At 62.7% G+C, this 26,262-nt stretch overlaps 5 protein-coding genes across 5 annotated transcripts; all 5 read left to right on the forward strand.

Moving 5' to 3' along the window:
- Positions 1-652: 652 nt before the first annotated feature.
- Positions 653-2,593, forward strand: LMXM_12_1110 (hypothetical protein, unknown function; the record flags this gene model as incomplete). The annotated part of the gene is made up of 1 exon (XM_003873139.1): positions 653-2,593. The coding sequence occupies one exon, from the start codon at positions 653-655 to the stop codon at positions 2,591-2,593; it is 1,941 nt and encodes a 646-aa protein (XP_003873188.1).
- A 2,098-nt stretch (positions 2,594-4,691) lies between these two features.
- Positions 4,692-8,543, forward strand: LMXM_12_1120 (conserved hypothetical protein; the record flags this gene model as incomplete). The annotated part of the gene is made up of 1 exon (XM_003873140.1): positions 4,692-8,543. One exon carries the CDS (start codon positions 4,692-4,694, stop codon positions 8,541-8,543), a length of 3,852 nt encoding a protein of 1,283 aa, XP_003873189.1.
- A 3,031-nt stretch (positions 8,544-11,574) lies between these two features.
- On the forward strand, positions 11,575-12,729 carry LMXM_12_1130 (NADH:flavin oxidoreductase/NADH oxidase,putative; the record flags this gene model as incomplete). Its single annotated transcript, XM_003873141.1, has 1 exon — positions 11,575-12,729. The coding sequence occupies one exon, from the start codon at positions 11,575-11,577 to the stop codon at positions 12,727-12,729; it is 1,155 nt and encodes a 384-aa protein (XP_003873190.1).
- Positions 12,730-16,119: 3,390 nt separating this feature from the next.
- On the forward strand, positions 16,120-18,579 carry LMXM_12_1140 (n-ethylmaleimide reductase-like protein; the record flags this gene model as incomplete). Its single annotated transcript, XM_003873142.1, has 1 exon — positions 16,120-18,579. The coding sequence occupies one exon, from the start codon at positions 16,120-16,122 to the stop codon at positions 18,577-18,579; it is 2,460 nt and encodes an 819-aa protein (XP_003873191.1).
- Positions 18,580-21,369: 2,790 nt separating this feature from the next.
- LMXM_12_1150 (hypothetical protein, unknown function) lies at positions 21,370-24,756 on the forward strand (the record flags this gene model as incomplete). Its single annotated transcript, XM_003873143.1, has 1 exon — positions 21,370-24,756. One exon carries the CDS (start codon positions 21,370-21,372, stop codon positions 24,754-24,756), a length of 3,387 nt encoding a protein of 1,128 aa, XP_003873192.1.
- Positions 24,757-26,262: the final 1,506 nt, after the last annotated feature.

The following is a 26,262-nucleotide window of genomic DNA, read 5'->3' on the forward strand; positions in this document are numbered from 1 at the left end:
GCGGCTGGTACGTCAGCATCGGAGTAGTAGCGGGCGAAGGTCGCAGGGCAGTGTCTCCCTACTCTTTTCCCAGAGGCCGCGGCTGTGACTGTGCGCGCGGCTTCTCTCGTCCCACTCGTGTTGTGCATCTCTCTCCACTCCACTTCTTGCAGTCCACCGTCCGGCGCCTTCGCCTCGCCAGCCCCGCCCCGCCCCGCCCTCCGCATCCATGTTCTTTCCGACTTCCTCGGGTGAAGGAATCACCCAAGACGTACGCGTACGCTCCAGCGAACCAACGCCGGCTGGCTGGCCGACTCTGTTGTCGTGCTAAGCCTACACCAGCCCCTTCCTCGCCCCCGCCCGCCCTCCCCCGTCGCCTCCATCGCGTGATGCGCGCGTTGCCGCTCGTGCGGGATCGTGCCCGCACGTGCTGAATGCCTTTTCTCTTCTGAGTACGTCCCCCCTCCTCCGCACTCTTTCTCTCCCCCACCCCCTACGGAGCTGCTGTGTCCGCACATCGTGTCTTGCTGAGCACCCTCACGCGGCGAGGAGAGGCGAATGCGGATTGCCCTCGCCCCCCTTCCCCGGCCAACCAACGAACCCGCCAGCTGCCAGAACGGTGGTTGCATGTATATGTGTGCTCTCTTTTACTCCCGAAAAGGTGAGCCAGACCATGACGGATCGTTGCTACCGCACCCTCGGTCTCGACCGCGGCGCCGCCGAGGCGGATATTAAGCGGGCATACCGCAAGATGGCGCTGCTTCTCCACCCGGACCGAAACCCAAACGGTGCGGCGGCTTTCAAAGTGCTCCAGGGCGACTACGAGGAGGCCCTCACAGACGCGAGGCGCCGAGGCGCCCACGGGGGCGGGGTGCCACCGTTTTCCTCGGGGGCGTCGCCGTCATGGGACCCGGCCGCACCGGCAGCCGGTGCAGCGTACCGATTTGCGCGAGCGGCCGGTAGCGCATGCCCGCCCTTCTTCCCCGAACCCTCCCCTGCTCCCCTGTTCACCGATGCGGAGCTGTTTAGTGAGTCGATCCCTGGTGGTTGGCGCGACGTCTGTGCGCGACGCGGTGCGCCGGCCCGAGGAGGCGACAAGTCAGGCGGCAGAAACAACGCCGAGGGTCGCACGGAGAAGATACACGGTGGTAACAGCTGTGGGAGTGAAGAGGCCGCGGCGGCCGATGCGCGGTGGCGCCGCGCACATGGGGCACGTGTGCCCGTTAGTGCATACGAGTTTAGCGGTCCAGTGCCACAGCCTCCGCCGACCTCAGCACAGCCGAGCCCGCACTTCTCCTCTTCCTCCTTCAAATCGCCCTGCACACAAACGCGCGCGTCTGTCGTTGTGACGGGGTCTTTGCCGACTCCGGCGCAGTGGAACGGCTTTCTCTCACGTGATCATGCGTGGACGCCGTCGTCCGCTGAGGCCCGGTCATTCGACGCCAAACATGCAGCTGGTGGCGCCGGCAACGTTGGTAGTTCACGGGGTTGCGGTGGGCACACGGGTCAGAAGCGCGAATCGGTGTGTGGCAGCGACACACGCGAGTCCGCCGAGGATCGCGCGTATCGCGAGGCTGTGTTTCTGCACCGCCGCATGCCGGAGCTTTCGGCGAAATCGAGAGACACGGCTGCTGAACGCACGCGAACGTACGCGCAACCGGACCGCGCGCGCCCGACTGAGGAGGTACCGGTTGACAGCAACGCCGCCGCCTCTGCAGAAAGAGGTGTCTCCCACCAGCGCAGCGACCTTCACACCACAGGCACGACGAGCAGCAGCAGGACCGAGGGCGAACCCCTCGAGGCAGCGCTAAACGAAAGGGAGGAGTTGTCCCGGCAATGCCGAGACACGGAGACGACACTGCAGGGCGAACTCGGTGATGGCCTCGCACCAGCCTCTCCCGATGATGGGGATGCGTCAGCTCACTCCGACAAAGGGGACCGTGCTGGTGGCGCTAGTGCGGGGTTGGGGCCGTCAGCGTCAGTTCCCTTGGCGGGGTCTTGGAGCGACACATCTCGTGCAGGCGACGCGTTCCCAGTGAAGCAGAGCGCTTTTCCGGAGCCGAACAGTGATGATTGGCTCCGGAGCGACTTAGCCCATCGGGATAGGATCCTAGATGAGAGCCGCCTCGTGCAGAGTGAGAGCCTTCGCTACCGCTACACCCCGAACCCGGCCGAGGTGGCTGAGATGAGCGACATGGAGGTTTACCTCCTAGCGTCTGTCGCGGAGGACATCCATCACGAGATGCAGGCAGTCATGGCGGCACGGCTGAGCAAGGGGCTGTGCAGCTGTTGTGCTTCGGCTCCACGAGCGCACCAACATGGGTACTTCACCTGCACTCACCCTAGCGTCTGTGAAGGCTGCTACGTGTCAGGGGTATCAAAATGCCCTCTCTGCGGAGCTGCGCGTCTGGATCGGTCGAGTCTGCCGCCGCTGCCGCCGACGACGACCGCCACCGCCTCATCTTGGATAGAGCAGGGTGGCACCACCGGCGCCTCTAGTGCGTGCACAGCAATACGTGCTTCATTGGCGTCCTCTTCCGCGCCACCGCCAGAGGCGAAATATAAGCCGGTAAGAGTACCCTCTGTGTTATCTTGTGGGGAGGCTGATGCGTGATCGGCGGCTGATTTCTAGCCTTCCGAACCCGCGTGTTGCGCTACTACGACTGCTGCTCCTGCCACTGGCAGCGGTGCTTGTGGTCGACTCGTCACCCTCCTCTCGTCTTGCCACGACTTGATCGCCTGCAGGCCCGAATGCGCTCCTCGGCGCACCAAGAGTGCGGTAACACCTTCATCCTCTGCATCTCCCCTCGATCTGACACGGCATCGGCACACGTGTACGAGGTGGGGTGGGTCGGCGAGATCGGGGAGTGGGAGCAACAGATGGAGGTGTGCGTGTGCGTGTGTGTGTACGGTCGAAGTCAAACAACGATGACGACTGCCAATGGAAAAGGAGAACGATGGAGCCGTCAGCGCTCCTGACACGTGTGTTGTGCGCAGCAGTGTTACATACAGACCCTACAGACGCACCCCCCGTGCTCCACGTCCAGCAATAATTAAACTCTTCCTAGAGACGAGGCGAGGTGGTCGGATGGATGGACACGGTCGATGCACACACGCGCACGTGGCCTCTCCCCTCCGCCCTCCGCCCTCGACCTCCCCTCCTCCTGTATGTTTGTGATCTCCTTTTTATGTTTGTACGTGTCGCCATTTCTTTTTCGTCGTCATCGCGGCGAGTTGGCGCTGTGCACGCGCGCGCTCTCCCGTTTCGCCCTCTGCCCAGCACCGCTATTTTCGTGCTCTCTTTCATTGGCTGGGCGGCTCTCCTTGCGGTGCTGGTGTTTCGCTGTGGCGCCGTCGATTTATCCGCGTTGCACGTGTGTGTGTGTGCGGTGGCGCGCTGATGGAGGCATCAAAGAGCTGCGCACGCACACGCACGCCCAGACGTCGACGAGTCGAGCGGGGGCGGGGGACGCCGAGTGGCCAAAACGCCTTCACGCCGCGTGGTTCAGCGTGCCGGGCGGAGCGAAAGAACATAAAAGGCAAGTGCACGCGAAAGACAAGGCTGCGTACGGCGGGCTGGTGCACGTGCTGCGTGGCCCTGCAGGGAGGGCCTACGTCTCTCCCAGGTGGTGGTGGTGTTGGGGGGGAGGAGGTGCCCTTCTGGGCTGCCTCAGCGCAGCCGGGAGTAGGCGTCTCTACCACGCAGCAACGTCAAAACGTGTCTGACTTGCGCGCGCGCGTGAAACTTTTTTTTCGAAGCGCTCTGCGGCTTCGTGTCGTTATCATTCGCTCTCCACTCAACCCATCCTCCTCCTCCTCCTCCCCCCCTCCTCGTGTGCACGTCGAGGAGCACTCACGGAACCTTGTAACTGACACTGTGTGATACCCCCCCCCTCCCCTCCCCCAAGCGAAAAGGGAAACGACGACAGGCAGCAGCGAGGCGTTGTCTGCGCACTTCCCGCCGGGTACTCACTTTGCTCAGCGCTTTCTCCTCTCTACTTGCATCCTTCTCTATCATTCTTCCTCGCGGCTTCGGAAGTCCCCACACCCTGCCGTAGCGGGTAACCTCCTACCGTACCTCCTTGGACGTGGCCACCACCTCTGCGGGTGACTGTGCGCGTGCGAACAAGTCCTCATCCTTCGCGATTTTGTTTACGCGCCTTCGACGTCTTCTTCACCTACACGACCTCATCGCTTGGCTCTCCTCGCGTTGTCGTGTCTGGAGACTCTCCTCTCGGTGAGCCCCCCCCTTCGATTTTCTGTGCGGGCGTAGTTTCCTCTTCGCAGCCCGTTTCGCTTGCCGGCCTCCTCCTCCGTCCCTTCCGCATACCCTCAGCCTTCACACACACACACACACGCGCACACACACACACGTGCGTGAGCGATATAGGAAAGAGAGACGCACGGACAACGACCCCTCGACAAGCATACGCAAGCACGCACGGGCACGAGGGCGGCGGTGGTTTCGTTTTGTTGAAGGGAATTTTGATGTGCTGTGTTGAGGGGGGTTTGCTGACTTACTCCCCTCCCCTGTTCACGCGCGTGCGTCCGTGTCCATCCTTTTCCCGAAGACGAGCGTCCTTCCGTCCTTTCTTGCCCCTCCCATCGTTCACATCCGGTGTCGACCCTCGCACGCAGGGGAAAGTTTATTTTTCTTCCAGGTTTCTGCCCCTTACCTTCTCGCGAAGATGACGTCATCCGCGCCCTTCACGATGGCGATGGAGTTTGCGCCGGATGAGAGTCGCACCTCCTTCCCCGGCAGCCTCACCATCACCAAGACGACGCTGACGGTGTTCAAGGCAAACCGAGGCGCTAGCACCGCAGTGCGCGACCCTGCCACCAATGAGCGCTTATCTTTCATTGGCGTGTGCAGCATACCACTGATCCAGTTCTACCGCCATAAGAACGTCATCACACTCATGCGCGGCACCAGCTTCCTGTTCGATAATGCCGCCGCCTCGATTGACCTCCAGCTCGGCTCCGCCGGCAGCAACCACAGAGCCTCGTCCATTCACAACGGCAGCCACTCCCGTCGCGATAACCCGACGATGTGGGAGACGCTGGCGATGCGCTTCGCCTCACTGGAGGACTGCGACCGCACTGTCGAGGTGCTGTTGACCTACAACGCGGAGGAGGCGTTTGTGCCACCGTTCCCAATGCGCTCGCAAGGCCATGCCTCGCGCAACACGTCAGTCACCACGAGCGTGAAGAGATACAGCAGCCACAACTCGCCCATCCTAAACAGCCGCCGTTCAGCGTCGAGCCACATCAGTGAGCGTCCTGAGCGCAGAGACAGCACGCACCGCTCTAGCACGCGAGGCGACACTCCGCAGACGGAGGTATCGACCCCGCGCAGCTCCCGCCTGCCGTACCGCCGCGAGAACGACGACATGGCTTCTCTGTCGACGCCATCGCAGTCGATCCGCTCCTTGCAGCAGCGCGTGGCGCCTGGCCGCTCCACTACCACCAGAACTTCGAGCCAGCCCGACTCTGAGAAGCTGCAGGGGCCACAGCGCCGTCATCACAGCTCCGAGAAGAAGGGCGATATGTCAGCAGCGACATCAGCGTCGCACAGCCGGTTGCACTCATCTGCGCACCATCGACTGGCCGACCCGGCGGAGCGTGAGTTTTCCACGGTGGAGGTGCCCCGCCCGCACAGCCGCCCGCACAGCCGCCCGCACAGCCGCCCGCACAGCCGCCCGCACAGCCGCCCGCACAGCCGCCCGCACAGCCGCCCGCACAGTCACCGCAGTCATTCCCGCGCCTCTGCGTCGTCTCGGCACCCGCACCCCAACGGTGCCGCTATCGCCACGGATGAAGACATCCATGTGCGTCGCCACGGCACCCCGCGCAGTGCGCGCAGCACGCCCAGCGCGACTTCCAGCACCACCTCCGCGTCGGCGTCCCACCGGTACGTCTCCCCATGCACCGACACGATGGACCGCAACTCGAGCGTCAGCCCACGAAGCCCCGTGCCACACACGAAGCTCGGGCAGGACGCCTTCCTGCACAGCATGCAGCGGCTGCAGCACCACCGCCTCCACTTCATGGAGCACCTCCACAAGGAAATAGCGCACCATGCCTACTTGGCCGAGGAGGCGAAGGTAAAGGCCGCTACGACGTCTGCCGAGACGAGCCTGTCGCGCCACCGTGCAAGCTCGGCGGCCCGAGGAGAGACGCCGGCGGAGGAGGCGGCGCGCCTGCGTGAAATTGAGGGCCGCTTGGTGAAGGTCGAGGCCCTTCATCGTGAAGCGGAGCGCGAGCGCGAGGAGGCTGCGCGGCTGCGTCGCGAGTACGAGTTGAGGAATGACGAAATAAACGTACGCATCGGCGGCTCCCACGACGCGTCAGAGCTGAGCTCGTCCTTGGTTAGCCCACACCGTAGTAGCGTGTACCCGATGAACGGTCAGCTGATGGTGCTGCCGCAGCAGAACGGCGGGGGCAGCAGCTATTTTTCGACGGGTCATCAGGGGTGCGTCATGTCACCTGAGTGGGCGCTGGCGGCAGATCCAGCCGCGGCCCCCCGCCCCGACGACGTGGACCTCGGTGTCGCCATCGTCGACCGCTACATCTTTGGGGAGGAGTGGAATCGTGTCTACCCTGCCTACGAGGCGGAGGTCCGCTTCAACGCGCAGATCGACGTCTGCCTCACGATGAAGCTACCACGTCGCCTCGTGGCCATCACTAACATTGCCGTTGACCGCCCCGGGTTGCGCGTGACGGCGGAGATACGCTATGATCGTGTCAAGATCGAGCGTGACGGGGTGGAGCGGCGCATGAACGGCTGCCCGTTCCGCTTCCTTCAGCGTTTCTACGACATGCGCGACTTGTACGACCCCATGCACGACGGCGCCGCCGCGCTCGCCGGCAGCAGGGGTGCGCCCATGGTGATGAGACCAAGTGCCGTAAATGGCCGTCGCCCCTCTGCGATGACATCACGCCGGGCGTCTCGCCCGGTGTCGGCGCCGCTCCGCCGCTCAAGCCATGGCCCGCAGTACAACAATAGTGATGTGAGCGAGATAGGGGAAGACTTCGAAGATCACTACGGCATGGACGCCCGCCACGACGACTTCCATCGCTGCGTCGAGGAGGACTTTGTGGAAAAGCGTCGCAGGCGCATGGCGGCGGAGCTGCGCCACCAGCTCGAAGACAACATGGCTCAGCTAGAGCAGGAGGAGGAGTACCTCCGTGACCGCATCCAGCTCGCCGAGGCGAAGGACCGACAAAAGGTGGGCAGGGAGGTTCGCTTGAACGTGAAGGCAACGCTAACGACTTCGCTGGCGAACTTGGAGGAGGAGGAGGGCGTGGAGCGGGCAGCCATGGAGGTTAGCGCGGCGCGCCAGCTGCACGTGCTGATGGGCAGCCACCGTCGAAAGCTCGCGCTTTTCGGCTTGCAGGCCAGCGAGGCGGTGCGGCGCAAGCAGATCGGTGCGCAGGAGGCGCAGGCCCGACGCGACCTGAACGACGCTATGAACCCAGCACTTGCCGAGCAGAGAAAGCAGGCGGTGCGTCGGGCACGCGAGGGGGAGGTTCTTGCCCGCCGCCGCGCCATGTACCCGAGCAAGCAGGAGTTGGAGGCAGCTCTGGCGGACGTGGAGGCGGACGAGGTGGCGGCGCGCGCGATTATCCGCTCGAAAGCGATGGAGGCGTTGCTAGACCTGCTCGCCCGCTCGCCGGCGCCGAAGCTCAAGGATGGCCGCCGTGCGCCGTCGTACGCGTCGTTCACGCTGAAGGCGCTCCTGAGCGACCTGCAGGCAGACGAGGTAGCGCAGCGGCGGCAGATCGCCGCCGATGAGCGCCGCCGTCGCGCGCTGTACCGGCATGAGGACGTCTTCAAGCGTGAGGCGGCGGATCGCGTGGCCATCGAGGGGGCGGAGGTCGACGCCCGCGACGACATTGTGGATGATGTGATGACAGTGAATCGCCACCATCTGGAGCGCCGGCTGAACGACCGCGAGCAGCTGCTGAGTATGCTGAACGAGGAGCAGTTCTACCGCAAGACAGTTCTTTCGGACGAGCAGGACGCCTTCGAGGTTATCGCGGAGCTTTTCACAGCGGGTCTGAAGGACTTGCTGGCCCGGACACCGGAGGTCGGCGACGACGACGATGAGGATCTGCGCCGCCGCCGCGTCAGTACGACACGCCAGGCGAAGCTGTTTCACTACATGACGTTCTCGCCGGATGACATGGACTACCCACCGAGCGCCGTGCTCGCCGTCGAGGGCATCGTCGGCTGCTCAATCAACAAGAACCTCGAGGTGGTCAGCGTAGCCCGGCCACTGCCCAAAGCGGAGAAGGAGGACCTGCAGCTGCAGGCTGGCGACATGATTCTCGACGTGGCGGGCCATTCCCTGCACTCCCTGTCGCACCTGCGTGAGGTCTTGTCGAACCGCGCCATGCAGATTCAGGAAGAGGCGTTTGCCGAGTTCCCAGATGTGCCGCAGGATCAGCTCACCACCAGCCCGGCCTTGCAGAAGTACATTGAAGTCCTCTGCGAGCACCACAACTTCCTGGTGCAGGTGCTGCGCGGATGTGAGATCTACCAGATCATTGTTCGCTCCTAGGGCTGGTGAGGGCGTGTGCAGGCGAGCCTGCTGTCCCCCCTCCTCCCTTCCCCTCCCTCCCGTCACACTGGGCAACACGGTGCTTGCGGCGCGAATGGCGTGCGGGCCCTGTTAGCACGAATACCGCCTCGGCAGGCCCCGGGAAGCACTCGTCTGTGGACGTGTCCGCAGCTCTGCGTCCGCCTGGGTGTTGTGCAGCGTCTGGAGGCGTGCCTTCTCATTCTTCTCTTCCTCTTGGTTCCCTCCTCCCTTCCCCCTCCCCTCGCGTCCCCTAAATTTCTTCCCCCGCACACCGGCACACGTCAGCGCACACCGACTGGGAAGGGGATCCGTCTGTTTTCTGGACTCTCCCCCCTCCCCCTACATGGCCGTTCTAGAGGCGCCTTTACCGACGAAGTACGTGTCGCTGCCGTGGCGCGCACTCATTTTTCCCCCTCCCCCCTCTGTGTGTGTGTGTGTGCGTGTTTATATATAGAGAGAGAGCGGCGCGCCTTCTCTTCGTCCTTGCGTGCGGCGCCACCGCCACCCCGACCCTCTCCTCTTGCCCTCCCGCCTGCCACTGGTGTTTGGGTGCGTGTCTGTGCAGTGCTCTCTTCCTGTTTGACCTTTTACCCTTCATGCCCTCCTCCTCCTCCCTCGTGGTGCCGCTGCTGCTGCTGCTGCTGCACAAGAGCAAAGAGCGGAAATCGGGGGAAGGGGAGGGAGGAGGTGAGCGCCGCTCAGAGGCTGACACACACGCACACACAAGGTTGGCGCCCACGTTCACAGGCGGCAACGGCATGGTCGATATTACGAGGCAGAACCCAAGGTGTGGCCTCCTCTCGGCCAGTAACCGAGCCGCATGTTTTCTCCTCTCCCACTCACCTTTTCTCTGTTGTTGGTTTAGTGTGCAGGGCGCTCAAGTTACGCTGCCCGACTGCGCCATACGTGTTCCACTCCGCGTGCAGCAGGGACGACTGCGTGCAGCTCCGCTTGTACTCCTCCTCCTCCTCACTGTTGTCATCTCGCAGCGGCTCTCCGCGACTGTGTGCTGCCCGTCCTCTCTGTCTCCTCCTTCCTCCCTCGCTCGTGCCCTGCACCGCGTGTGCGTCCTGTAGGGCAGCCGTGGGCTGTTGTGGAGGCGTACGGCGGCCGCGCGCTGCTCTAGTGATGTTAGAGAAGCACAGATCATGGAGAGGGGGAGGGGGACTGTGTCACCACTTCGCGCATTTTTGGTTGCCTTCCCGGTGAAGCCCGAGTGTCATGCTCCTCCTCGTTGTGGTCTGCACCGTCGCTCCACCGTGCTGGAGGACCGCAACGAAGGAAAGGAGAGCGCGGCACTCTCCGCCATCGTAACGCCGGACGATCCTGTCCGGAGAGGGAGGGGGAGGGAGGGGTGATGTGTGGGTGGCTCGCGTGTGTGCCGCATTCACCGCGGCGTGTTTTGTGCATAGCTGATGTTGTCGGTGCGGCTTGTTGTCCGTGTCTGTGTGTGTGTGTCTTCATTGTAGAGTTGATTGCACGTGGCGCTGAACACCATAACCAGCTCCCACGTGCCCCATTAGAGGACTAACAGCGGCTGTACCCACTCGGAAACATATTTTTCTCTTCTTCAGCGACGACAGGAGGAGAGCTCGTCCGCTTCGCTGTCCCTCGACGCGCCATCGTCACCTGCCTTTCCCACCCCCGACTGCTCTCTATCTTTCTCTTCACTCCCGATGTCATGATGATGGCATGGGAGGGGAGAAGGGGAAGGGGGCAAGGTGGCGCAGTGGGGGGGGAGGACCCTACATGCCAGGCTGCATCAGTTGTCAGCGCAACAGCGGTAGGGCCATGAGCTGCCGTGGTGATGTGCACCCCTGCACACAGCTGTGCATAGGAGCATGTCAGCTGCATAGCAACGGTTTGGGTAGTGGTGTACACCTCCTCTGCTACTCCTCATCCAACTACGCTTTCTGCCGTAACGCACCCGCCCCCTCCACTCTTCGTTTCTCCGCTTGTTGGCCTCGCGCTCACCGTCACTCCGCGGCGCCGTCTCTTGATCGCCATCTCCGGCACAGAAACATGCCCATCACCCATACTCGTATGTGATGCCTGCGCAGCATGCGCGGCCCACCGCCTCCTCACCGCCACCCACGCCGGCCTTTCCATGCCACCGTCCATGTTCTTCTCGCTGTGGTTCGGCTCTCTTGTGGTCGACCGCCGACGGACCCCCCTCGACGGCGCCCTCAATCTCCCGAGGAGAACGACCCGTGCCTGATTGCTGTGCCGATGTGTGGCGCCGCCCCTCTTGCCTCTCACCATCTCTGCGCACCGCGCGACGGGACGAGTTTCGCCTGATCCGGGAGCACGTCGGTCCCATGGGCGATTCAACGGGAGCTACGGAGGTTGCTGCGGCGGACGCGTCGCGTCCTGGGCGATGACAAGTACATTTTTCTTCTTCAGCCGATGAATTTTGGCGAGGACTTCGCCTCCTGTGTGGAGGAGACTCGCTCGCTCGGGCGCCTCCTCATCCTGACTCTCTCCTTCTCACGCCATCAAGGGCGTGCGCACCCGTGTCGGCAAGGGGGAGGGGAGTGGGAGGGTCGGGCGTGCACTCCTTCGCCCAGTCCAAGCGCTTACTTTGCTCTGCCTGCGCGTGCGTCTTGTCGTTTCCCTTCTCGTTATCCAACGGCCCCCACAAGCGACACCATGGGCGACCCCCGTCCCTCTCTCTCTCGGTATTTCTGCTGCCCGTGTAACCATCTGCGCTCGAAGGATGGGCGACCCCGCACGCTCGTCAGCATACAGGCGCACCATGTATGTCTGTGTCTCCGCGCTTGATGAGTAGGCCCTCTATTCCTGGCCGGTAGAGCCGCAGTGTACGCGGTGCGACCGCGCACGCCCACAGCGCCTCCCCCCTCCCCCTCCCCTCCACTCAGACGTCATATCGGTGGTGGGGAATGCGCTTACTCGCTGAAGGGGGCCTCTGTGTGGCTCTCGCTCTCCGACTTTTCTTCACTCGTCCTCCCTCGTTCTCACGTTGGCCCCAAGAAATCGAAAAGCGCTCACCATGTCCTCCGCTTCTAAGGCAGTCGATGCGATGCTGAAGCCGCTCCTGATCGGCGGGCGGCCGATTTCCAACCGCTTTATTATGGCCCCGCTGACGCGCTGCCGCGCTGACGACGACCATGTGCCCACCGCCGCGATGGTGAAGCACTACTCGGACCGCGCCTCCATGGGCCTCATCATCACGGAGGCAACGCAGATTCAGAAGGGCTACTCTGCCTTCGCGCACGAGGCTGGCATCTACGGCAAGGCGCAGGTGGACGGCTGGAAGAAGGTGACGGATGCGGTGCACGACAAGGGCGGCATCATCTTCTGCCAGATCCACCATGGTGGCCGCTCTACAGTGCCGTCAAACCTGGACAAGGGCGTGCGAATCATTGCGCCATCCGCAGTCGCCATCACCGGCCACGAGTGCGCTCATTACTTTGCGCGAGATGGCAAGAAGCAGCCGTACCCTGTGCCGCATGCAATGACTGCAGAGGAGATCGCGAGCTGTGTGGACCTGTACGCGACTGCGGCTCGCAATGCGATAGCGGCCGGGTTCGATGGTGTGGAGGTGCACGGCGCGAACGGGTACCTGATTGACCAGTTCCTCAAGACCGGCTCGAACCAGCGCACAGATGAGTACGGCGGCTGCATCGAGAGCCGGTGCCGTTTCCTGTTCGAGGTGTTGGATGCCGTGATCAAGGCGATTGGCCGCGAGCGCGTTGGCCTCCGCATCTCACCTCTCAACAGCTTCAACGACGAAAGTGACGAGAACCCGGAGGCGTTGACGCGGTACATCTGCTCGCAGCTGAACTTGCGCAAGATCGCCTTCCTGGACGTGATGCGCGCTGACTTCTTCAGCCTCGCACGCGGTGCGGACAAGTGGGCACGCGAGGAGTACGAGGGCGTGTTGTTCACTGGCATGGGCTTCGAGATAGAGGAAGCAGCGAAGACGGTGGAAAGCGGTGCTGCCGATGCTGTTGTGTTCGGCACTAAGGCGCTTGCAAACCCTGACCTGGTTGCACGTGCGGTCGCTGGTGCGCCGCTGAACAAGCCTGATCCTGAGACTTTTTACACCACTGGCGACGCAGGCTACAACGACTATCTGTTCATGGAGCCTTCTCATGGCTTGCCCGCTGCCCCGTCCGGCGCGCAGGAGGCGCCACCACAGTAATAGGAGAGATAGAGGGTGGGAGGGAGGGGGGAGGAGACTTCCGCTCCCATGGCGCTCACTATCCACGGCGGCCACTATGTGGCCACATGTGAGAGTAGATCCGTGTGTGTGTGTGCGTGTGGGTGGGGGAGTTGCCTGGTGATGTGCTGTGGAGGGCCGTGCACTGGCGGGAGTGCGTTTTCGGACGCTTTTGGCGCCCCTGCACAACAAACGGGGGAGAAGCGAGCAGCAGTAGAGAAGGGTCCGCGGCCGTCCTCGTCCGTCGGCTTTATCTCCTCCTCCCTCTCCGGCCCGACCACACCACACCACCGCCCCCGTCCCCTCCCCTCCCTCTCCTTCTCTCGCGCGCGCGCGCGTGTGGATTTCTATAGGCGCCCCTCGCCGACTGGACTCCTGTCGTGATACCTTTCATGATGATGTCCGTCGGTCATGCGCGTGCGTGCTTCGGGCGATGATGACGCACATCCACATTGGGCCCAGACGTGCTTTTCATAGACTTCTCTAGCAACGTATTTTCCTTGTGGTCCCTTTCTCTTTTCTCTGGGCGTTGCCCACCCCTCTCCCCCCGAGGATGGCTGGCTTCTCCACCGCGCGGTGCATCAGGGCCCAGCAACCAACACTCTGCGAGGAAGTCGAGCAGCTCGCTGCCTCCCGTCCGGTACGGCAGCGGCCACTTGGTGTCGGCGGACAGACCTGGGCCGGCGTTGCGCTGGAGTGCCTTGCAATCGTGGCCGCATTTTTTTGCCCAGCTCAGTACGTCTCGTGCCGACGCTTGAACATGTGTACGCGTGCACGTGCTGCTTTTCTGTGCCCGGTGCGTTGCGGTGCCCTTGAGCATGGGCCCGAACGTGGCCTGTGCTGTCTGCAGTGACATGGCAATAAGCTGAGCGACGCCAAGGAGTGCTGGTTGGCTTACTTTCCTGACTCAACCGCAGTGCACTCCACGTAGACGACCTGTGGTTGTGTGTGTGTGTGTGGGCACCCATTTTAGGACTTGGTGGTGGAGGCGTCACGGGAATATGGACAAAGAACGGCGCTCACGGATGTGTGGTGCGCAGTCAGGGGGAAAAGAAAAAAACTAAGGAAGGGGTGCTTGGGGTAATGATGAGGTGATGATGGAAGCATAGGCCTGCCGCTGCCAGGACGTCATTGGCGCACAGGCATGTGTCCGTGAAGGTGTGCTTATCAATCCGTGTTTGCGCGTTGTTTCCCTCTCTTCCTGTCTCTGAATGGTCTTCCTCTTGTCTCCGCGCGCGTGGCGGCGACGTGCTCCGGTCTGCCGCTCGCTCCTTTCGCTGACGTACCGCAGGAGATCCGAAGTTGTGACGAAGAAGCTCAACGAAACAGATGCGTGACCCCCAGAAGGGCAACGCAGCCGTGGCCGCATCAGAGCAGAGGATATGCACCGTGCACATCCTCTGCGTGAGATGGCCGTGCTTGCCTGCGGAGGCCGCGCTCTCCTCCGCGCCCTTCACACGCGTGCTTTACGCTCTTCTCTGTTTATCTTTCTCGTTGTTCTTGTGATGTCCAGCTCTGCGCTTCTCACCTGCTCAGCTGGCTTGCGCGTGCCACGGAGTGGCAGACGTGCGACTGGGGAACGCCGATGCCGGAGGTTTGCGCGTAACGGCTCACGAGGGCGAGTACACCTTTCGTGAATCGAAAAAGGAAAAAAAGGGGGCAGAGTTGGAAGACACGCCCGCTTAACACGTGCGGGTGTGAGTGAGTGGCCCCGTCCCTCCCTAACTCGTTAATTTTTTTTTCCGGACCACACACACCCACCCACACACACCCACCCACACACACCCACCCACACACACCCACCCACACACACCCACACATATGTATATATATACGTATATATGTATATGTATATATATATATACATGCGATTCCTTGGCACTTGCATGATGCAGATTGAAGGTGCGGCAGCTTGCCTCGCTGCTCATTGCTCTCTCTCTCTCTCGTGCTCACCTCGCTCCGCTGCCGTTGTGTGCACTGGCAACGCGGCTGCGTCTTGTACATGGTCGTGCTTACGCACAGAGCGATGCCGCCTTCAGCCAAACACTCGGCTCCGCCTTTCTCGCCTTCTCCTTCTGCGTTCTCCCGCACTTCACGAAAATTGAACAACGCTCGGCCGTCGCTGCTTCTGGATAATTTGACTCAAGAGCACGACGAGACACTACATCACCGTCACGCCAACGATACTGCCACTACATCGCCGGCACGCACGCACCCACCGAGCGTCCTCCTCACCACCACTCAACCATCGCCCACTGCGACACCGCCGAAGCATCGCTCTCCCCGCTCGACCTTTTTCTTTGCCACACACACGCACGCGCACAGAGGGAGGACGATATCGACACCGGAGGGCACAGCGCGGGTACATACATATCCGTCTTCGTCGTTAAGCTCATCTTTTCTCTACTCCCCTTTTTTATGGGCGCGTGTGGGCGACGTGTCTTGTGGTTCTCCTCTCTCCGACTGCCTTGGTTTTCACGCCAGTCCTCTCCGCCAACCCCCCTCCTCCCTCTCTTAGCCCATTTTTCATTGACTCGACCTCCCTCTCTCATTCTCCCCACATCCCCCTGCTTCCCCCCCCCACACACACACATCTCCCTGCTCCCCCACATTGGTACGAGCTGTCGGACGTCCCTCTCCTGCTCCTGCGCCGGATCTCGCACGGTGACGGCTAGCGCGTGCATCGCACTTTTTCTCTGCGTGTTGTCCTATTCTTCCGTGCTGTTGCTCTTCTTGGTGTTTCTACTGCGCTGCCGTCTGCATCCTGTGCTGGCGCGACCGCCCGCACCATACGTGGACACGCCCGCACGTACAGGCGGCGCCACGAAAGAGAAAAACAAACAAAGCGAACAGGAGAAGGTGGAGCAGAACTGTAACGGACACATCAACGGGTTGAGCGGCTTCTCTCCCTCTCGGCGTCCTTGCGCCGCAACACGGCCGCCGCCGCCGCCGTTCTCCTACGACAAGCCTGCGTTACCTGTACGTATCGCTGAGTGCTTCACTGCCGTTGTTGCCAGATCCTGCCGAACACCCGCTGCGCGTCTTTCTGTGGCATTCTTTTTCTCGTCGTCTGTGCGCATCCTGACCAAGTCCCATCGCGGCTGGTGTGTTCGTCTGTATTCCGTTGTCACCGCCACCGCCCCCCTCCTTGTGTGTCTTGTCGTCTCTCCGCCATTGACGTCATCGACGTCTGGGCTTCTAAAAGACCGAGGGAGAGTGCCATCGTCGACACGCGCGCGTTGGCCCGCTCGTCTCCCTCTCCCTGTTGGCGCTCCTTCTCCGCCTGCGGCACAGATACGGTCGGACAGAGCTCGACACACGTACACGCCTGCAGAACTTGTGTGTCCTTTCTCACGCTCTACCGTTGCAGCCATGTCATCGGCAGGAAACCATCCCGTGTACACGCACCTTTTCCGGCCGTGCCGCGTGGGCCAGCCGACCATGAAGAACCGCATGGTCATGGCGCCGCTGACGCGGTGCCGCGCCGATGACAACCACGTGCCGACTGCCATCATGGCGGAATACTACGCCTCTCGCGCCTCGATGGGGATGATTATCACGGAGGCTATTATGGTTCAGCGCAACTACTCCGGCTTTGCGTATGAACCCGGCCTGTACTCGGCGGAGCAGGTGGAAGCGTGGCGCACCATCACGGAGGCTGTCCACGCACGTGGTGGGCTGATCGCGGCTCAGATTTACCACGCGGGCCGCGCCACCACACCGGCCAACCTCACGTCCGCTGGCGTGGTGCCGATGGGTCCGTCCGCGGTGGGCATTCCACCCGAGGTTCAGCAGTGCATTGCTCAGTGGAGCCGCGACGGCAAGGCGCAGGCCTACTCGCAGTGCATCTATGCGATGACGTCGGCCGAGATCGGCGCCGCGGTGAAGTCCTTCACCCGCGCAGCTCGCAACGCAATGGCTGCCGGGTTTGACGCGGTAGAAATCCACGCCGGGGGTGGCTACCTGCTGGACTCTTTCCTGCGGGACGCGGCTAACCTGCGCACGGACGAGTACGGGGGCACCATGGAGAACCGGTCGCGCTTTCTCCTGGAGGTCGTCGACGCCGTGGCAGCGGCCATCAAGCCGGACCGCGTTGGGGTGCGTCTGACGCCGCTGGACACATTCAATGGCGAAGAAGACCGCCGGCCCGAGGCGCTCACCACGTACGTGTGCCAGCAGCTCGACGCTCGCAAGATTGCCTTCGTGGACATCGTCCGTGGGGACTCGAGGACTAATGGGCCGGGGAGCGCAGAGGTGTGGGTGCGCCGCTCCTTCGGCGGCGCTGTCCTGGCGGGCCAGGGGTACGCGTCGATGGACATGGCCGAGCAGGCGATCGCGGACGGCGCCGTCGACGCCGTGCTCTTTGGCGCGCAGGCTATCTCGAACCCCGACCTCGTCTGGCGAGTCCTCACAAACGCCCCGTTTAACCGTGCCGATGCGTCCACCTTGTTCACGCGGGGCAGCAAGGGGTACATTGACTATCCCGTCCGCGAGCCGCCCAACTTCTCCGATCCGCGGGCCCTGGACGGCACGAAGGCTTGCTCTGAGGGGGACAGCAGCCGTCGCTCCTTGTGCCAGCGCTCCACCTCCATGAAGATGCCGGCGAAGGGGCGTCCATACTGTGCGGTATCGCAGCCGCTGCTGGTTGGCGCGACGACAATGAAGAACCGTCTTGTCATGGGCCCGATGCCTCGCCAGCGGTGCGATGCGCAGCAGTGCCCGACCGCCATGATGGAAGCCTACTACGCACGCCGCGCCAGTTACGGTCTGATTATCAGCGAGCCGTGCGAGGTACAACCCCGTTACAACACGTACGTTCGGGGTGCGGCCATCTCGACGAAGGCGCAGGTGCAGGCCTGGCGCAAGATCACGGATGCCGTGCATCGGGAGGGAGGCGTCATGTACTGCCAGCTGCACCACGGGGGTCGGGCAACGCTGCCGTGCAACACTGGCAACGGCAAAGCCGAGCGGGCTGTGGGCCCCACGACGCGGGGCATCTCGGCCGACTGCCGCTGTCCAGCCGCCTTCGCCGCAGACGGAAACGACCAGCCATATCCTGCCGAGGTGGTGAGACTGAGTGCGGAGAGGCTCAAGTGGATTGTGAAGCTGTACGTTGCGGCGGCGAAGAACGCGATGGTAGCCGGCTTTGACGGTGTCGAGATCCACGCCGGTGGTGGCTACCTGATTGACCAGTTCCTGCGCAAGTGCAGCAACACCCGCGACGACGACTACGGCGGCTCGCCTGCAGGCCGCTGCCGACTGCTGGATGAGATTGTGGACGCAGTGGCCGCGGCCATCGGCCGGCGGCGGGTCGGCGTGCGCGTATCCCCGACGGATCTCTCCAAGGGGATGAAGGACACCGATCAAGACGTGGTGGCAGAGACCGTTGCGACGCACATGGCGGAGCGCAAGATCGCTTACATGACCGTGGCGAGCGGCAGTGACGGGTACTTCTACGGGCCAGTGCCTGTCTCCATCCTGAAGAAGGTCCTGCAGCACTTTGGCGGTGTTGTCATGTGCGACGACAACATCAGCCTGGCCGAGGCAGAGAAGCGCGTGGTGGCGGATGCCGTGCAGGGCGTGTGCATCACACTGGGCGCAATCGCGAACCCGGACATCATGAACCGAGCCATCCACGGCGTTGCACCCGCCGAGCCGGACATGCACACTCTCTTCACGCATAGCAGCGACGGCTACGACGCGTACCCGACGTATGCGGAGCTGCGGAGGGGGGCGTGGGCGGAGCAAGCGCGCCAGTCCGCGGTGAGCAGAGCCCACTACTCCTCTGAGATTTCGAATCGAAGCACACCTCTGGCGGTGAACAACAAGTAGACCCTCCAAGCCTCTTTTGTACACTGACCACAGCGCGGCCACATCGACCAGCCGGGGAACCCAAGCAACCCTCCCTCTGCTCGAAACACCGAGAGTAGGCGCGCCTCCACTGCTGCGCGTGGGGCCAGCGCGGAGTCCGACCATGTCTCTCCGGTTTAGATGTATGTTGACAGTTGCGCGAGCCGACCTGAGTGCGTGGCGCTGCGTTAGCGTCGAGGTAAACCGTCGAGGCGGCACGCCGCACTGCAGACGACCCCGAAGACACAGTAAAAGAAGCCTTGCGATGTTGCGCTCTCCGTCTACTGTGTGGAGGCCCTCGCCTTCCCTTCACGCACTGCTTGACCCACGCATACATGGACATGCGCTCTGTACGCAGACATTCACCAAACTGATACCTTCCCCCACCCCTCCCTGCACCGCTCTCTCCCCCCGCCCATCACTTGATCTGTCGCTGCTGCCTTTCCTCCATGTTTAGCGCGCATGTTGTTGTAGCAAAACTGGTCGGCGTGCATATATTGGCAGCCGTGCCGCGTGCGTTTCCCCCTCCTCCCCTCCTCCTCCCCCCGCGACATTATTTTTCGTTTCGATTGTTTACTACACTCACCATTCTGGCCTCGCTTCGCTTGTTGTATTTCTTGATCTCCGCGCCTCTGTCTGGCGGCACGGGGCGAGTGAGAGTGAGCAGGGGAGGGTGGTGGTGGGTTTGCCGCTCCTTTCCTCCCCCTCTCTGTCTATGCCTCCCCGCCCACCCGCACCTCTTTAATATGTGCGCACTGCGCCACGCACACGCACACCCTCCCTCCCTCCCTCCCCTGGCTTCCCGCGCATTCTGCTCCCTCGCTTCTCTCTTGACGTTCCGGCCCTGTTGCCCAGTTACGTGTCTTTCTGTGTCACAAACTCGTGTCTGCTCGCCACACGGGTGCGCGTGAGCGTGGCGCCTGCGCACACGTGCAGACACGTACACATATAGTTGTGCGTGCGTGCACCGCACCCTTATTCCCTTCCTCCCACTCTAAGCATACACACACGCATATATATATATATTATTCGTATTATGTTTTCGTTCCTCGTAGCGGACTCCCCCCCGTGCCCGCTGGAGCCGCCTGATCCTCTCCCCTTCCTCTCCCGCTCTATGTGATGGCCCGCTGCTTGTGACGCACCGCGCCTTGTGCCTCGACGACGAAGTAGCGCGTCGACTCTCTCCTTTATATACATACATACGGTTTTCGGCGTTTTCCTTGTGGTTTGCGCGTACGCGGCGGCGTGTCTGCCAGTGAGCGCTGCGCCATGCTCTCTGCCGGCCGGCCGGCCGCGGCGGCTCCGGACTTCTCCAGCTTGCGCTTTACTGTTCGAATGCGGTTTGCGGGTGGGTGGGAGCGAGCGGGCCGCGTTGCTCCGGCGCTCTCGCCCCCTTCCCCCTTGCGCACCGTTTAAAAAACAAATACTGGTCCCGCCCGCACGCACGCTTGCGTCAGCTGTGGCCCGTTCAGGACATGCGGCCCACGCCTCGTCGCCTTTCGTGCTTCACTGCTTTCTGCCGTTGCTTGTCTTTGGCACCCTCCACCTCACCTCACCTCACCCCGCCACCCTCCCCCTCGCCAACCTTTCCCTCTCCACACTCCCCCATCTGAACTGGCCCTCCCAACCTTTTCATTGTCGTGCTCTCCCACTCTCTCACCGCGTCCATCTCCGACGTACGCCTCCGCACCCGCTCACAACCGCGGAAGTGCCGACGCTCGCCGAGTTCTCGAGTGTGACGTTGCAGCGAGGCAAGCCCATGAGCGTACGCGCTGATAGAGAAGAATCCCCCTCAGACAACACTCAAAACGTGAAGGCGAACACACGCGCACGCACACGCGTCTTTCTGTCTCTGTCTCTCTCCTGGTCGTTTGGCACTGTCGTGCGCTGAGTAGCTCCGCCGCTGTAGATCACTTGCAGCGCAACTCGCGTGCCTCTGCGCGCCCGTGCGAGCGTACCCCCCCCCCCCCCACGTGCTGAAGTGGCGACACGGGGACGGCGTATCCATTCATCCATTTCTACATGACCTTGTCCGTGCAACACGCACATACACATACACATACACTGAGCTACATGTGCTACGCTGCCACGCACAGACTAGGGTGCGAGGGGAAAAGAAAGAATCGCGTGCGATCGGGGTGCGTACCCGTGCTGGGCTCTCGGACTGGGACTCTGCTCTCTGGGCGTGTTTTTCGTTGTTGCCGTCCTTCTGCTCTCGCTTCGCAGCACGACGCGCCCTCCCTCTCCCTCCCCCTCCCCCTTCCCGCCGTCACGTCAGCGCTGTGTGTGTGTGTGCCTTCCCTGTGGTGCTCCCCTCCTACCACGTGATCGGTTGTCTGTGGAGGGCTGCCGATGAACACCGCTCGCACCCCTGGCGTCGCCGCCAAGGAGCGCAGAGCGTCTTACAGCCGTGACGGTGTGAGGGCGCGCTCGCTACGCTCGAGGTCAAAGTTGCCGCGAGAGCTCACGCCGGCAAAACAGGGGCAGCAGCCATCTCCGCAAGTCAACCCCTCCGTTTACGATGCCCCGAATGGGGCAGCCGTAACGCGGCTCTGTCCTCGCCGAGCCAACAGTGCCACACTGACAAAGACGCAGGCGCTAAGCTCGTTGACTCGAGCCCCCTCCTCACCCATGTTGTGGTGCGTGGGCTCCGGTCACGGTGCAGACGTCGATGGCATCGCCGCCGATGCTGTCGCTGGCTCAGCCAGTCTTATGCGTCGACCGTCACAAACTTCACCGTTCCCACCCACAATAGCGGAGCAGATCCATCGCATGCGCCACCTCCTGCGTGAGGTGAAGCTCCCCTTCATGGATGTGCACCTCATAGAGACGTACCTGTTCCACCTCGCGCGGAGCACGCCCCCTACGGAATCCATCGGCAAAGAAGCCACCTCCGATGTGCCCGTATCGGGGGGCCGGGCACGCCCGGAACCTGGTATCTGCCCTGAAGCCACACGACCGCCTCCGCCCACACTGCCAGGGGTCGGGCCGAAAAGCACTACCGCGGCAAGGCCTGTCGCCGTGGCAACCATCTCCCGCGCACCTAGGCCCGAGGTGGCCGAGGGATCAAAAGCAGAGCTCTACTCTGGCTTCAAGGCGTCTACGTGGGACAGCGAGAGACACCAAGACGGACACACCGACAACGCGGCAGCTGGTAGAACACCACCGCGGTGGGGGTCGAAGCGGATAGCCGATGATGACTGCTTCGCAACTGCACAAGCAGATCGGCACGCGAAGGCCCTTGGCCCCTGTCCGTCTACCACAGACCCCCCCAACACCATCGACAAGGTCGACGTCATGAACTGCGCACAGGCAGAGGAAGACCATCCCCGTCCACCACCGCGTCCACCACGGCCCCCGCGCTGTGACGAGCGGCCGCAGCCGTCGTCACATACCGCTGCGGTCAGCCGCAGCACCCCCGCAGAAAGTTGCGCGCAGCAGCAGCAGCACATGCCGGCACCTTTTCCGCTCTCCCTGCTGGGTATGATGGAGCGTGTGTTGAGGGGGTACAAGGCAGCACTCGCTGTCGCGCTACGTGCTGTCATGCATCGAGAGGCGGTGTGGACGGCGCTCCAGCAGTTTCTGAACGTGGTGCGCTCGGACTGGGCGCCGTTAGCGGCTCATGTATCAGAGGTGGCTGCGCCTGTCGCGTCACGGGAACATGGTAAATCGAATAGGGCTGCGAAGGGGACGCTCGGCTCCTCTGGTATCTCGGAGGCCCTGCCGAGGGTACGTTCGCCGCGTGATGGTGTGGGCAGCTCCGGCGATATGGCCGTCGGCGCTTGCCGATCGGAGGCGCTCGTGTCTCCGCCCTACACGGCACATGGAATGAGCTCGTCGGCCAGCATGGCAGAGAGCGATGGTGGCAACCCGAAGCGTGGCCCAACGCCGGAAAAGCAGGCGCCCTTGCACACATCGTCCGACCGAACCGGAACAGTCGTCGACGGGGAGACCACGCGAAGCAGCAGCGCCACATTGCTCAAGAGCACCGTCCCGCCTGCTGAGAGCGCTGCTCGCCATGAGGACACCGGTGTGCGCACAACCAGCTGTGAGAGCGAAGGGCACGCCGACATTCGCGCGCAACCACCCGAGGCTACCGGCGGTGCAGAGAAAGGCCGCCATCCGCGTGGGCAGCAGTGCCCATCGCTGCGCCTCTCTGTTGAGTCCCTCCGACAGACATCTGCGCAGTTCGCCGGTGGAGCCGCGAACGAAGCAGCGTCGTTGGACGGCTCTCTACCGTGCAAGGCTCAGCCACCGCCACCGAGGACTGCACCACGACTGCTTAGCGTCCCTATCTCCACGCCGCCATCTAGAGCGAGTGCTGCGAGGGATGCCGCTAGCGCGCTTGCGCCGGCTCGCGCGCGCTCGGTGGCCGCCCAAAGCCGTAGGACTCTTGACCGTGCAGACCCGCTCCGCTCATCTGGAGCAGGGGGGGCCGTGCATAGCACTGCCGCGCAGCGAACGCTCGCCCTTCGCCATGCGTTTCTAGCATTGCCTAGCAAACAGCAGGCCTGTCGTGCGCATCAATCTACCACGCCCGCTGATGGGACTCGCCGCCGCTCTCACTCGGCGCCGTGCGTGACAGAGGCCGCGTTTTACTCCCCTTCTCCGCCGTGTGATTCCTCGTTTTTCGTGACACCGCGCGCGCGGATAATGGCCAGGCACGGGGCCGAGGCAGGCGGTGTCCCTTTGCGTACAAGGCGATTAGTGCTCCACCCCGGCGATTCCGTGTCGCCGATGACGGCGCGGGTGTATCGTCCGCTGCACGCGTCGTCTGCGTCGTCGGCTCCGTGGCGGCAGGAGCTGCACGATGCGTCTCAGGTGACTCGTCGAGCAGGAAGTGAGCGTACCGCGCGGCCACACAGCGGTCTTGTGCCGTCTCTCGGCATGCGCCTGCACGCGGTCTCCCGACAGGTGTACGCGGACTGCCTCTATCACTACCTCTATTACCTCCAGCGTACCACCCTCGCCGTAGTGGAGGCCGTCGATGAACTGCGGCGTCACCACCTCTCGCACGCTGCTCCGTTCGTAGTCGAGCGCCGCAACTACCTCCTCGAGGTGCTGATGCAGACATCGGTGCTGGCATGTGACGCGGCGGTGCAGTGGCTGATGCATGAGAGCACCCTCGAGAGCGATGGTGATTTGACGGGTGGAGGCGATCAGCGCCCTGTCGCTGGCCAGCCCAGCGACTTGACCAGCGACGCGGCGTACTGCTCGACGCTGCTGCCCGGAGCGGCACAACAAGCCTGCGACCATGTCTCTGACGCGAGGCGATGGACACCTGAGATGCCGTGCCCCACCTCTTCTCGCCAGTGTGGTGCCGCACCCGCGCAGGAGATTGAACCCGCAGGCGAGAGAGCCGCTCAGCGCGCCTTGCAGCGCGCTGTCGCGCGTGGTCAGTGGCCTGAACAGTTTCTGCGAGCGCCGCTGATGAGCACCCATGCTAGTCTCGCCCGGTATGCGGCGACCCCACGCTTTCTTGCCCGACTGGACGAAGCTCCGAGCACCAGCCCAGGTGCGCGCCAGGAGACCACATCACGTGCTACACAACCTGGCGACGGCGGCCGCGCTCAGAACTCGGTGCCCACGACTACTCCGCCGGCGTCAGTGTCCCTATCGCCCTTGCGTCTGGTACTGCCGGCAGACGTGCTGGATATCTACGGGGGCGACGCTGCTGCACCGGAGGATGAGCGACACGAAGCAAGGATCGCGAGCCCCTATTCCGTTCGCTCGGGCGCAGCGCCTTCGGCTGCCGCCCTGGGCCGGCGTCTGGAGAGCGGCGAGCACCTTTTACATCTTGAGGTGGCAACACAGCTCGCGTATTTGCAGACGTGCATGCAGTGTGTGCTGCAGCACGAGTACATGGTCTATCTGCGCGGGATGTCGGAGGTGCACCGGCGCTTTTACGCAGACGAGAGGGCGATGGGGATGCTTCGCCACGGCGCAGCGGGGCAGGTATGTGCGACGGACTGTGAGAAGACGGGTGCCGCAGTGACGCATGTTGGCAGTCCTGCACAGCGCGGCAGCGCTGACGTCACAATGACGCGTGACCGCTACGACCGCGTGTCTATCAAGGATGAGCTCTTGCGGGCGGACTGGATGAGGGAACTGCAGGAATCGTGGCGACTTCTAATGTCAGGCAGCAGCAGTGTAGCGTAGAGCCGAAGCCAGCGCCAGCTCACATGGCGCGCCTGCACCGACCGACACAAACGCCTCCCTGCACACGTTTTCTCCTTCCTCCTCCCCTTTCCTTCCCGCAACCTTTCTGTGACTGCATGGCGGCGGATAGCGTGCGCGCACTTTGCGTCTAGGACGGGGGGTCGAGGCGCTCCACACCTCGAACGGAGGCAGCCCAGAATGTTCCTTGGTCGTTCGACAAAGCCTCTCTTCCTCACACGTACGTGACGACGGATGGGTGCGTGCGGGTGTCTGCCCCGACCCATCCCCCTCCTCTGTCGTTTTGGTCGACTGTTTTCCGTATGAATGTGCTGCTTGGGCGTATGTCCCGCCGAGCTCTGCATGGCAGAGGGGGTGCCGCGGGTCACTACCCCCGGCCTTCCTTCTCCATCGTCCTCCCCGGCTGATATAGATGAATGTGTTGCTTGCTTTCGCCTGTGGCTGTCGGGAGGGCCCTCTCGCTCGTCTCCACGTCCGCCCCTCGCGCCACACGAGCGTGTTGGCAGCGCGTGAGCGCTAACTGTTTTTCGTTTCGTTTTGCACGCGTGTATGTGTGCTTGCTTGCTTGCCTTCAAAGTCATCGTATCAACGGCATGCGCTTTATCTGTACTGCGAGGGAGAAAGGGGCGGGACGTCCCTTCTCCCCCACCAACGCATCGAGGACTCCCCCCTCATGGTAGATAGACGCAGAGACGCAACGCATGGCGCCGTCCACAGCAGGCGAGGGCCCGCACAGGGACAGAAAACAAGCCGTCAACTTCCATCAAGCACAAGTGTGTGTCAGGAGGGCGTGCTCGAAAGGATGGCCGCTGTAGGGGGGTTGCTGTCTAAGCTGGCATATTGCGGTGGTCGCCACGTGCGTACTGGTCTCGCTAGAAGCGCAACGGTGGCGCGTGATGGGTCTGACGCTCGCAGCGTGTTCCGCTTGCAGCTCTACGTGGCAGCATGGTCTCGGTGTGCTCGCCCCCCATCCTTCATGCATATGTCCGCCATTCCATCTGTGGTGCTCGCCTCCTTTTTATTTTTTCTGCCGCCGCCACTCGCCGACGTTTCGACTCCGTCGGACGGACGCACATGCGCCCATCGAGTCCCCGTGCGTTGCCTTCGGTACTTCGTAAGCTCACGGCACGCGTTAAGGGTGTTTCTGCTGCACACGCCGCAAGGAGAGGGCTACGGGTAACTCACCTGTCCAACTCTCCCGTCGGCCCCCTTCTCTCCTCCGCCCCTCTACGCTTACCGAATTTTCTTCGCGCAACCCCCTCCACCCCCGACCCCCCTTTCTCGACACCTGAGGATGTACATTGGTGCGGACAGCAGCTGACACCTTCGTCCACATACACACACACACACACACACACGAGGAGAAGGGGACGGCGGCTGCTTTCTCCTCTCTCCTGCTGTCTTTCCTTGTCGTCTGTTTGCCGTTGCTGTCGGACGTGGTGCCCATTTTACGCACGCCTTTCCACGGCACAGACAACTTTACATGGA

The sequence above is a fragment of the Leishmania mexicana genome, chromosome 12 (assembly GCF_000234665.1).
Source record: "Leishmania mexicana MHOM/GT/2001/U1103 complete genome, chromosome 12".
Taxonomy (NCBI): Eukaryota; Euglenozoa; class Kinetoplastea; order Trypanosomatida; family Trypanosomatidae; genus Leishmania; species Leishmania mexicana.